Genomic DNA, 12,751 nt, shown 5'->3' on the forward strand with positions numbered 1-12,751 from the left:
CCTGGTTGATGGGACAGGTGTTGTGAATGAAATGGTGCCCAGCTTGAAAGAGCTCCTGCGTGTCGCTGAATGTGTGCATTGATGACTGAAAGACATCTTCTGCCTCCATTTATCTGTTTACTACAGTGTGTTGAATTCATGTTAAAGTGTCTGTTGGAGCTATGCATTCTTTATTTCTTTACACATTTGAATTGTGTTAATTCCTAAATATAAATTTGTTGTATTATTTACAGAGTTTATTTGCAGGTTAATAATTGTTGATTTTATTTATCTTTGTAAGTGATGTGGATCAGTCCACTTTCTATAAGTGTAGGGGCCTGGGAAAGGACCAGCAGGATTTTTGGGTTTGGGGCCCCTGGTTTTTACCAGTGCAAGAGAAGAGATTTGTACTCTTTAATTGTTGGCAAAAATAGAAAATAAACCATCCTCAAGACTGAACATTGAACCTTTGTTTTGCCTTTGTATCGGTCTACGCCAAGTGACGTCAATTGTTTACCTCGGGCGCGGTACACTACGCCTTTTCCACCTAAAATGGCGTCTTAGCAACAAAAGTCACGTGACTGGCGGAGACCGATAGAAACTTGACCCCAGTGCCTTAGTAGTGGCTTAAAGGAACTTTAATTGGATGTTTGGCTTAGCAAACAATCACCACTACAGTGTCTTTAAAGACATTTCTATTAGTGGAAAAAAAAAAATGTAGGGGGAATATAAATAAAGTCTAATCAACCAAAACTTTTGTGACCCCAGGCAGTGCCTTTGTGGACCCCCTGTTGAAGACCTCCAATGTATTGATGTTCTAATCAAGATGGGTTATTATATATTACTTTTTATTATTGTTAAATTCCCTTTAGACTGCCTTGTGTTAGAAAACCACAGAGTGTAGAAGGGGATCCTGACTGAAAGAACGTTTTAAAGTAGAAAGAACCGGTTCTTCTAAAGTGAGCTGAGCCAAAGCATCAGGATCCCAAAAAGCTCCCCTTAGTCGGTCCAAACGCCCTCCCTCTGCAGCCAGCAGGGCCAGGCCTGCACGTTACCCATAGCAACGCGGCCCCTCCCTTTGGCCCGCAGGGGAGGTGTTTGGAAAGTTCACGGCGTGTTTGTGCGTGTCAGAAAGGGGCGTGGAGGCCGAACCCACTGCCAGGAGCTGCTCAGTCCGCCTTCAGGAGCTGACAGACTGACAGCGACTTCCAGCTGCTGCGCCTCCTGACAGAGGAACTGATTGAGTTCAGGTGAAAGACCCCCCCCTACCCATCCATCCGACCACCTGTGCGCCATGGAAGAAGAAGGGTCCCACGCAGAGCCCGGCAGCTTGTCCGTCAGCATCGCTGGCAGCACCCACACCATCCCACAGCTGCAGCCCGAGAACTCGGAGCTCCACATCAGCCCGTCCTCCGCCCCTTGCTCCCCGACTCCCACCGGGACCCTGAACCGGCACGGCCCGAAGAGCCCCACCAGCCCCACGGCGGCCTCCTCCCCTTCCGCCCCCGGCCAGGTGAGCGCCATCACGGTGGTGGCGCTGCTGGACAAGCTGATGAACATGATGGGGGCGGTGCAGGAAAACCAGCAGAGGATGGAGCAGCGGCAGGCCGACCTGGAGGGCGCCGTCCGGGTGGTGCAGGGCGACGTGACCCGGCTGACCAAGGCCCACCTCAGCACCGCCAACAGCGTGAGCAAGCTGCTGGAGCGCTCCCGCAAAGTCAACTGCAACGTGAAGGAGGTGAAGGAGCGTCTGGACAGACAGGCGGTGCAGGTGAAGAAGCTGGAGGCCAACCACAGCCACCTGCTGAAGAGGAACCACTTTAAAGTCATCATCTTCCAGGTGAGTTGATGGAAGAAAAAAAAAAATGCAGAACTTGTGAAGCTGCACCTAAACCTTCAGTCCAATCAAAAGGAAAAATGGTGGATGTTCTGATGCATGTAGAGAAACTCATTCACCAGGTGAGGGGAAATAAAAACAGATCTGCAGGATGAGTTTGTGAAACTGCAGCAAAACAGCAGGTTATTATGGAGGAGAGACAGTCAGTGTGGTTTCAGATCTATTTAAAACAACAGACCCAGTGATTACACTGATGTCAGTCAGGTTGTTGGTTTTAGTCTGAGCTGTCATGATGAAACGGGCAGGAAGCCAAAGTCACAAACTGGAGGTGTGAGGTTCTGCTGGGAATGTTGCACGGCGACACCAGCTTCTTCTAAATCCAACAACGAATGATTGAGTTTTTATTGTGGCTGATCTATTTAAAGGGAACTCCTGAAGTTTAAGGTCCCTTTTATCCCTCTTTTCATTCTCCATAAGTCTCTTAGATATGCTCTATTATTGCCAAAAAAATCAGATTTATAGGAAAGTCTTCTATTGCAGCTGATAACTTGTTTCCAAAAGCTTCTGGGATGTAAAAGCTATGTCCAAGTCCATTTAACAGCTTCTCCTCCACCTGCAGTGTGTTCCTGACCTACATCTGTTTCATACCTGCGGTGGAAAAATTCATATATGTGTTTTTAATCCGAGCTGCATGGCTATGCAATGGTGAGCTCCAAGCTATTTCCACTGATTATGGTTCTGCAGCACCAAAAAGCAACTTTACTTCATAGAATAAGGGACACCTCACTTTTAAGCAATGCATCATTCAACCCCAGTCAGCCTCGGCAGATGGCCTGGTTCTGCTCAAGGTTACTTCCTGTTAAAAGGGAGTTTTTCCTCTCCACTGTCGCTACAAGCATGCTTTGTGTGAGGGATTGCATTTGAATCAATGAGTCGATGTTAGATAGAAAACTTTGAAACAATCTGACTGTATGATCTGGTTGAACTGTAAAGTGCCTTGAGATGACATGTTGTGAATTGGTGCTATATGAATAAACTGAATTGAATTGAATGAATAGGAAAGTTACTTTAGAGGGATCCACTCCTCTACCTGATCATACTCTGCCACATTTGTGTCCTATTTGCATCCCTGTTTGCCTGCAGTAGTGGGTGTGTTCAGGGTGTGTGTGTATGTCCGACTGGCTGAAAGCTTTGTCGCGTTTACACCTCCTTAAACGCCTCTGACTGAACCTCTGACCAACCGCTCTGTGTGGAGAGCAACTGCTACAGAGGTCCGAAAAATGATCCCAGGAAAATATCCAGAGATCAGCTTTTCCTCTGTGCTCCAGAAAAGAAGGGTGTGTCTGAGACTCTGAGCTGCAGGGTATAATAGAGGAGGGCTTTAGATGCTGATTCTGGACTGGGATCTGTTACAGGCTGCAGGAAGAGTTCACACACACTCACTGGTTTATTAGATCAGATGCTGAGTTTGGTTCTTTCGTCTCACCTGGAAAACTTGCCCAGAAGTTCATCTGCATGTACAGTAGTCGCTTTCAAAGCCATAAAACCTGATAGGGCCCAGCTTACTAGAAGGAGTGTGTGTGTGGGGTTTTCTCCTGGTGTGTGTGTCCTGTAAAAGAGGGGGGGGGGATGCATTGTTTACTCAGGCAGTGCCACAGAGAGCTCTTTACCGCCGTCGTTATCTGGTTTCCCAGGTACTGAGGCTCTGTTGTTCAAAAGCAGCAGGTGCCAAGACCTCAACCTGTTTAAGCCGGTTCGGTCTGCGTCCAGGTGAGGAGCTGCTGATCAATTGTTTCCCCCCCTCCCACTTGGGTAGAGTTGTCTCCCCCGAAGTGATCATCATGTAGACGTTATTTTAAACCTGCCTGGTTTAAAGGTGCATGCAATCTGCAGGCGAGTGCAGGGCGGCCTGCCACGAAGCTGACGGGTTGTTTCGTCTGCATGTGTGTGCATGCAGCTCTGCCTTTTTTAATGCTCAGGTGTATGCAGTTACTGTGGGTGTATGAAAGCCTCGCCGTGCCTGAGGGGAGGGAGGATTGAATTAACTGAGCGCTGCTGATTTTTTGACTCTTATCTGCACCCATCACTTTATGCTTCACTAACTATCTGGTTTTGCTTCTGCAGTTTAGCTTTTTCCTGCGTTTAACTGCCCCCCTCTTCTCGTCTTTGTTTGAGCCACCTGTCCCAATTCCCTCAGAAGTTCAATAACACTTACCCGCTGCCAAGGCCAGGCGGGCCCCTCCATGATTTGTCCATAACAGTTATGTTTCTGTGGATGATAGCTGAGGTGGAAAGCCTTTGCTCGTTTTTGAACGGGTCCATACTGCTCCATGTTTTGGCCGCGGTCAGTCAGCAATTCTGCTGCTCTGTTGCACCGCTCTGCAAACTGGTTAATGAGGCCTTAATTACTGATTCTTGGGACTGTTTTGTTGTGCATCAGTGCTTCTCCTGTCCTCTTTTAAATCTTTGCCGTCTCACCAAACATGCAGAATCCCCAAACATCAGGCATGCAGACTTTTCAGACTCGTTTGTAGAGCTAAAATTGATCCTTTCATCCTGCAGATTGGTTTTAGACTTTAAGCAGCCCCAAAGATTCCCTAGCAGCTTATCTTGTTCTGCATAGCTTTAATTTCCAGTGACAGAAGTCATCTATTTCTGAGCAGTTCAAAAAGTTTCCTATTGCTGTTTATTTCTCAAAACAGCTTCGGCGAACCAGCCGTCAAAATGAATTTAAGCATAATGAGAGTCATTCTGTGGACGTGCGGCACAGGCATGGAGCCTCATGGGATGGAAAGCGTTGGATCAGGGATTGCTGCGCAGATCTAAGTTTTGAACAAGTCTCTGGAGGTTTGAAGCGATGAGTAAAGCTCCCGTCCCTCTTACATTGTTTCCTTTGTTACCAACTGTCATGTAGCTTTGTCTATCAACACACTATCAAAGGTTGTGACTTAATCCAGCTTCAAACAGCAGGAAGTAAAAGCCTGTTTTATTTTTCCTCTCTGCTTAAGAAACTCAGAAAATTCCATTCACCATTTCCCTCTAAGCATTTACCTCAACTTCCTGGAATTCAGGTATTTACATGTTTTCACACTTAAGGTGTTCAGTCTGATTAAAACAACCTCTGTGTCAAAGTGTAAGATTTTTTGCCATTTTCGGGCCGATTCTTTGGTCGTGCGAGAATTTTTTGATCGGGTCGACTTTCAACCTGATCATGTAGTTTACAGGGTAAAACGAGGGGCAGCCTCCTACGACCACCTACCAATCAGGAATCATGAGGTCGGGAGAAAATGAAACAGGTTTCAAAATTCAGTTGGCCTTTGTAAAGGCAGTTGTGGGCAAATAGCTCAGTGGGCATGCGCAAACAAGGATTTTTCTTCTTCTTCCTCTAAGACGAAAAGAGAAGTATGGTGGGTGAAATGGAGTTCTTTCCACAAAATTGACAGACTGTAGTAGCCACGTTTGCTCAGACCTTTTCTTTCTTTCAGCACAAAATTGCACAAATTAGCAAGGTTTCACTCTAGTGAGCTTCATATTCTTCTTCTACTCGTTTGGCTTCCGGGTAGACGAGTCCGAGTAGCGCCATCTCGCTGCAGAGCTGAGTCCGACATACAGATGGATAGATTTGAGCAGATAGATTGCATCAGAGCGTCGGGCCGCACATTGTGAGGACATACATCGTTAGCTGTAGCTGCGTGCAACGATTGAAAAAATCGTACAGTGTATGCCCGCCGTTAGGTCATGTAAATGTGAATAAGGTGGATGGAAACAAGTGGTTGAAGGAGCTGGTCTCCAAGCTGCTAATAGCTTGGTTTATACTTGCCGTGTTGCACAGCGCACATGGTCGCGTTCCTACGAATTTTTGTAACTTGGCGCACGCTAACCTCGTTCCAAATGTGAGGATATAATGTTTTTCTCTACAATCAAGGTTGCCTGTACTGACATTAATCAGTGCAGAATGTTCCAGTGGAACAATGTGGTTAAATGCAGTTTTGTTGATGTTTATTCAGTGACTGAAAACGGCATAAGGAGGGAGTTTAGTAGCCAAGCCTGTGGTACAAACCAGTAATTTAGTTTTTGTTTCCATCATATACAGCATATATAAAGTCTGAAACAACTACCCATATTATACAATGCATTCAGCTTTTATTTTGTAAAAGAACACTGTTTTTTATATCTTTTATGAACAACACCTGCTTTTATAAACAAAAGCAGGCAAACCTACCATTAATTCTACTGTATATTTCTGTATAGCTGCCATAAACACACCTACTGTTGTCCAATAATCATAAATAGTTCAATATACAATACTGCGTTCGGCCATTTTGAAAGTGGTATGATCTTTCTTTTTTTTCTACGTTTCCTCTTGTTATGTTGATCACTGCCCCTGCATGGTTTTTGCGAAAACAGAACCTACATCTGTATCAACTATAAAAGGGTACAGGGCGACTACGGCGCAAGCCCACAGAAGAGCGAGTATACTTCGTCCTAAAGAGTAGTTCCTATGGTGTGAATGTGATCTGATTTCCATCCAATGGTGCTTCCAGCTGTTTGCTACAAACTTGAGCAAAACATCTTCCCATAGCCAGGTTTCCATTGTACCGTAGATTTAGCTGCATAAGTAAACTAAATCTTTGTAATAAATCGTAAAGCCCCAATATGACCTTTAATACATCTTTTCAAAATCAATGTGTATATATCTCAGATCATTTTATATGAAGTTGGAACAAAAATCAAGTTTTGTTGATAAAAATGTCCAAATTTGTAAGCTAAAAAAAAAAGCATCTACCTCTTTTGTTTACCTCTGTTTCTCCTGTCCAAGGATGCTAACCAATGAACGGACTGAACAGTGAATCATTGATTGAAATTATTGATCTCACACTGAAGAAATGTACAGTACTCGCTACATACGCTCAAATAGTCAAAGAAGAAGAATGTGCCAAAGGAAGAACAAGGTGCATGGGATATATACAGTGCGTCCAAATGTGACAGCTTTTTTTTTATTTTTTATATTAGGATCCTTATACAGGGTTATTTCACAAGGTGTTTACGTGAGTGTTTTTATAGATAGATATTTATATATATAGTTATATACATATATAGTTAAAACGTATATATAGATATAGAGAAACGGGTTATTGCACAGGGTATCGAATAGTAATTGCACATTATACATTGCACAAGTTTTTGCCGTTGTAGTAGTAAAACTTTATTGTTTGCTTGGAGTTTTTCTCTTTGAAAAAGTAACCAAACCTTTTCCTGAGATAGAAATAATTCTGTTAACAGTTTCAGTCTTTGTCCCTTTCCAATGATCATCCTTAGAGAGGATCTAGAAATATGGGATCTATGTTATAGCTGATGACTTGTATGTTGTTGAAGTAAACTCACATTAATGTTGACATGTTTTGTAGCATTTAAACACCATTTAGGTTTTATTGTTTCTTTTAATTTCTTTTCATTGAGTTTTCAGCTGTATGATTTTAACACTGATGCTTTTGGTTATTGCAGTCGTTTCTGTTGGTTGTACTTGTTTTTTTGTGGTTTCTTTGTGTTTTGGAGTTTTAATCACTGAGCATTCAACCCTTTGCTACATGTTTGAATACGTTTAACAAGCATTGACCTTAAGATTAACAAAAATATGCTGAATATTCCTTCATTTATCACATTTAGACCCAATGCAAAAGAGAAATGATTAAAATATCATTATTCCTGCATGAAAACATCCGCCCCTAATATTCACCTGGTCTTTACTGTGTTTGATGATGCATTCAAAGAATCTAAAGATTGGAGGAAAAAAAGCAGTCAGATTTTTCTTTATTTGGCTTACACATTGGCAATTACTGATGACTTAGTTTAAAAATGTTCTGTTGATTGGTGCAGCACTTTTTTGCTTTTAACTTTTTCTATTTTTCTTAGCAAAGAACAAAACTTTAGGGTCCTATATAATGCCTTTTTTTAAGCCTTTCAAAGTCGTCTCTAGGCAAAAATATGGTAAAATAAAATAAAAATATGTGGTTATTTTGTTATGAAATGTCACATGTTTTCTTCCAATCCCAAAAGAAAAACACTAATGCAAAGCCACCTTTCCCTCCGGGTGAACTCATTTTATTAGGTTGCCATGTCACTAATTTTAAAGGCTAAACAAAGTCTTAAAATAAATGCTGCTACCCTGTACAGATTAGGTGCTAAAAGAGCCTCTGGAATCATCGCGCTCTGCCTCATATCACCCCTACCTGGCTGAAGAAAGTGGCTCTTTCTTGACAGTGCAGGCACAGCATGGTTAGGCTTGGTGCTTCCTTTGGCTTCTTATTTCAATATATCCAAACTGCTTATTTTCACAGGACAGGATTAGATAATCCAGCAAAATGCTACTTTCTGCCTTATTCTGATGAGGGAATAGCATTATAACAGTTAAAATCACCAAAAAAAAAAAAAAAAAAGATTTTGCATGATATATGCCTTTTAAGTTGGTTATAAATCACAATTAAACCTCTTGTAAATGGAAAAAAAAAAAAAAAAAAAGATTTTGCATGATATATGCCTTTTAAGTTGGTTATAAATCACAATTAAACCTCTTGTAAATGGGGCCTATGACTCTTTGGCAACCAGTTTAATTATGAAGTCGTTTATAGCATTTTTACCTCGTATGTAATTCATGCATAATGTATGATATTTGTGCAAAGTCATTTGGCAACAGTTACCTGTGCTGATCTCATGCTGTGAATGTTCACTGGGAATTGGACCCGCCTCCACAGGTTACAGCAGGCTGCTGGCTGTAGGCTGCAGCCGCAGTTTTGTCTAATGTTCCTCATGGTGATATATGACCCTGCGGTAAAGTTGAGGGTTTCAGGTTGTTCACATGGCTTATGAGCCAATAAAGCGATGAGCGATGTTTAGGAAAGGACAGTTTTTGTGTGTTTGTTGATTTTGATTTGCTCTATATTATTTTAAAGTTGCAGAATTGGAGTGAGAAAGGGTGAAGAGCCCAAAAAGATACTTGCATGAACTTAAATGTACCAGCATTTTTTTAGCAAGAGACGGTTGATTGCAGGGAGAATAAATAAACCTGTTCTCCATGATAATACTATGAGTTTGAGGCCTGTTAAGGCGTGCGCTCTAAATGAACAATGACGTTTGTTTACAGCCTGCTTTCCTGCTTTGTTATCATTCTTACTTTCCCTTTGGGGTTCATTCCTCAGATAATCCTCAGGGCTTTACGGCACAACACAAAGCCAGAGATAAATATAGAGAAGAAAAATGATGCATATTGTTAAAAAACAAAAAAAGATTGTATAAGCTGCATTTCTCATCTGATGACAGGAGCATAAGAGAAAAGTTTGGGTGGGAAATTAGACGACGGTTTGGAGAATATTTGCGTGTAGAGCAGGCCTCTTCACCTACCTGATTTCAGGTTTGACGAGTTAGCTCAACTCTTTCAGTCTTGGAGGCAAATGGCAAGTTTGTAACTGCAGATTCCTAAAGTAAAACACCCGCTCTGCTTTGATTACACAGAGAAGAGCTGATAATGTACGAGAACCCAAGAGGACTGCTACTGCAGGCTCATGGTATTAGGTTTACAGGGAACTCTCCAGATGTCTTTGATGGAGCTTTTATTTTTACTTTGATAAAAGCTAAAAAAATATAAATTAAAACTGTGAACCAGCTTTTTTCATGCCTAACAGAGCTGCTTTGTTTTGTTCAGGCAGGCAGGTCATAGTTTGCATGTTTGTCATTTTAGCTTTGGTATAAACGAGTTAACGACGACCGTTCTACTAACATCTCCATTTTTCCAGTGCTGATTTGTTTCCAACAGCTGTATTTAACTTCTGCTGTTTCACATACAGAAAACAAGTACAAAATTGTATTATATAGTCATGTAAAGTAGTAAGCATATATAGTCTTTTTATATTCTTGGACATTAACATGATCTGTTCATTGCCAGGTTCTAAAAATGTAGTTCATTCCAACAAGCACAAAACAAACTTAACCATGTCGTTGTTTATTGAAGACGAATAAAAAAAGTGGAGTAGATGACCTTTTCAAAGCAGCAGTTTGGGCAGTTTGCAGCATTGGAAAAGGCAAGTTTGAGTTAAGATAATGCCAACATGGAAACCTCAGAGAAGAAACGTTTTGTTGGATATTTTATAAATGATCTGAAATCCATCTTTCTACAGAGAAAGGGTTTATTCCCATGTGAAAAACGTCTCACACAGCTGCTAATCTTCCCAGAGGGTGGACGTCTCAGATTCAGCCTGAGTCAGAGCCTGAAATCAAATGACAAATAAGCACCAAAAAGCTCCATCTCAGCCTCTATTAGGCTTCGGTTAGGTTAAAGATTAAAGTTCAAAACTGAACAATCAGGAAAATGACAGAACAAACATGGCTGAAAGGAATAGTTGAACAAGAATCTCTCCTCTAAAAAACAACCTGATCTGATCTGAATCGAGAGAAATATTTTCCATGATATCCTGGACAGAAGGGACTAATTTAGATTGGATTGGTCCAAATGCTCAGCTTCATGTTTGGAGAAAACCAAATTAAGGTCTAGCCTTAATTAGTTTCCAGCATTGTAATGAAGGATGATGATTTTGGCTTGGTTGTGCATTTTGCAGTCATGATGCCTCCTGGCTGCTTGTTTTCAGCGTGTTTTTTAGAATCAAATGTGAGGCCGACTGTCCGACATTTGTAACCTGACTCCGCCAGATGGATTTGCTGGATTTGCTCCGCATATCCATCTGGAAACCTTCCGTTAAAGTAATTTTGGGAAGGGGCGAAAATACTGGTTAGCTGATTGGCCTATGTTGGTGATAGACGGGCCAAATAAACCAATCAGATCAATGAAGCATATGACGTACTAACAGAGAGACGACGAAAACACAACCACAAGCCAGGCACAAGCCAATTGATAGATCAAACTCTTGCCGAAACCAGTCGGGAGAAGAGCAAAACTGTCGCGCTTCTCGTTGCGTCACACCTCAACCCGCCTCAGAGCCAACGCTGATTGGACTTCGTTTGGTAAACTGCTCCAAATTTTCTTTAACGGAAAGTAGCCAGACTAATCTGCGAGTGAAACCTTGAAAGCTCGCGAGATCAGAATGGTCTCACGAGGCTACGACATTTGAGGCCTCACCCAAACTTGGTCATCAACTGAACAATGATCCCAAACTCAGCTGGGAAGCTAACACAAAATGGCTGCCAAACAAAAGAATAAATTTTTTATTTATTTATTTTTTTTATTTTGGTCATGCAAAAGTTTAAACCTTCAACTGAAGGAAACTGTGATCAGACCTGCAGAGATCAACGTAAAACAAATACCTACGAAGTTGGAAAGATGGGAACCAAAGATCCAGCTAGGTGATGTAGAGGCTGGTAATGTCCGACAGAAAACCACTGCTGCCTCTGATTCTGGTTCTACAAGCGTTTTCTAATGATGGGAAATAGAGGAACATTTAAAAGACTTCAGAGGTTGTGTGTCTTTTTACAACCATCTGATTACTTTGCAAGCCTTGACATTCATGTCAGGAAGAGGAAAAACAATCAGCATTTTGTTCCTTCTGCTGTTTTTCTTTTTGATTCGATCTAATTCTGACAATGCTGAATTCCTGTTTTTTTCCATTTTTTTCTCTTTAGACCCACTTGCCCTTTGACCTCTGTACAGAGTAAACATTGTCCAACATTATCTCCGCTTTGCCCGTATCAAACAATGGTTCAGATATGAAAAAGAATGGGTCTGGACTGCAGCTTTTTGGAGGGTTGGATTAGTAGCTAGAACTGGTCCAACTAGAGCTGGAAATGTGGAGGAATAGCAGGACTGAACCATGGAAAATGTTATTTCCATCGTTCCTTAGGTGGGAACTGATCAAGAGAAGCAGAGAGGGCTTACTGATGCCATCTGTTTGATGAGAGGAAAGAGAAATAAAGTCGGCTATGGCTGATGTTCTGATGGTGACTACTATCTCATGCAAACTAGAAAGCCTGTGCAATAGAACATAGGTAAACACAACGTAATATAAAGTTTGTAAAATATGGGTTGGCCTTAAGATTGCAGGTCCGTTCGGCTTACCATCACGTCACCATGACACCGCGCCTCACTAAGTTATTGTGTTGGATGATTGCACAAGCTCAGAGGTGAGTAAACATGGCGGGTTTTCTGCTACTCTGACACCGAGGGGAGGGGTGGGGATATGAAAGAAACCGGTTTGGCAAAGATTTAAGGTTCTTAAGTCAAAAGAATGTCTCTGAATGGGTATGGAGCGGCCAAGGAGATGTTTATATTCAAAGAGAATCAGAAAATCTAATCTGCTTAAAGGTAGTATGATTTTAGGATTATTTAACTATCACTTAGATTCTTTAATAAACTGTTTATTTGAAGTAGAAAGTAAGTCTTGACTTGTGTTGATATTTTGGGCATAATTTGTGCAAGGTTGCCTGATAAAAACTCTGAAAGCTGGAAAGGGCTGGGCTACATCATATTAGACCCTTTGGATTAATAATAACCTTTAAATCAAGTTATTCTACTCTAAACGATGCCTAAAATCACTCTGAATAGTAGTCTCAGGATGTGGAGGGTTGCAGACATCTCCAGTAGCAGATCTAGGAGACCAAATCTACCTCCTTTTTCTTTTTTCTTTACTTGAGGTGATGCTTAAACGCAACATTAAGTGAGACAAACAATCCACTGGACTTTGTTTCCAAGTTTGAAGACGTTTTGCTTCCCATCCAGGAAGCTTTATCAATTCAAAATGTCAGAAATAGTGTTGAGTTCTAGGCTTTATACAGTAGCCCAATGAAACGTTGTTTCGGCTTAGAAAATTGAAACGGAAGAACAGGTCCACCCCTTTGGAATGGGGGTCATTTGGCTTCTTTTTTTACCCTGCAATACCCTATACCTGTCTATGTCTCTGAAAGGGACATTGGGATGGGGAAGTAAAACGTCTT

General features: G+C 41.6%; 1 protein-coding gene across 1 annotated transcript in view; it reads left to right on the top strand.

Annotated features, from left to right (window-relative positions):
- The first annotated feature begins 1,158 nt into the window (after positions 1-1,158).
- Positions 1,159-12,751, top strand: part of LOC107092721 (serum deprivation-response protein-like) — a 25,210-nt gene continuing 13,617 nt past the window's right edge. The window contains exon 1 of the mRNA XM_015387345.1: positions 1,159-1,819. Coding sequence (XP_015242831.1) covers positions 1,274-1,819 — 546 coding nt within the window. The 5' untranslated portion in view covers positions 1,159-1,273. The remainder of the gene's footprint in view (positions 1,820-12,751) is intronic.

The sequence above is a fragment of the Cyprinodon variegatus genome, unplaced genomic scaffold (assembly GCF_000732505.1).
Source record: "Cyprinodon variegatus isolate N-32 unplaced genomic scaffold, C_variegatus-1.0 Scaffold391, whole genome shotgun sequence".
Lineage (NCBI taxonomy): Eukaryota > Metazoa > Chordata > Actinopteri > Cyprinodontiformes > Cyprinodontidae > Cyprinodon > Cyprinodon variegatus.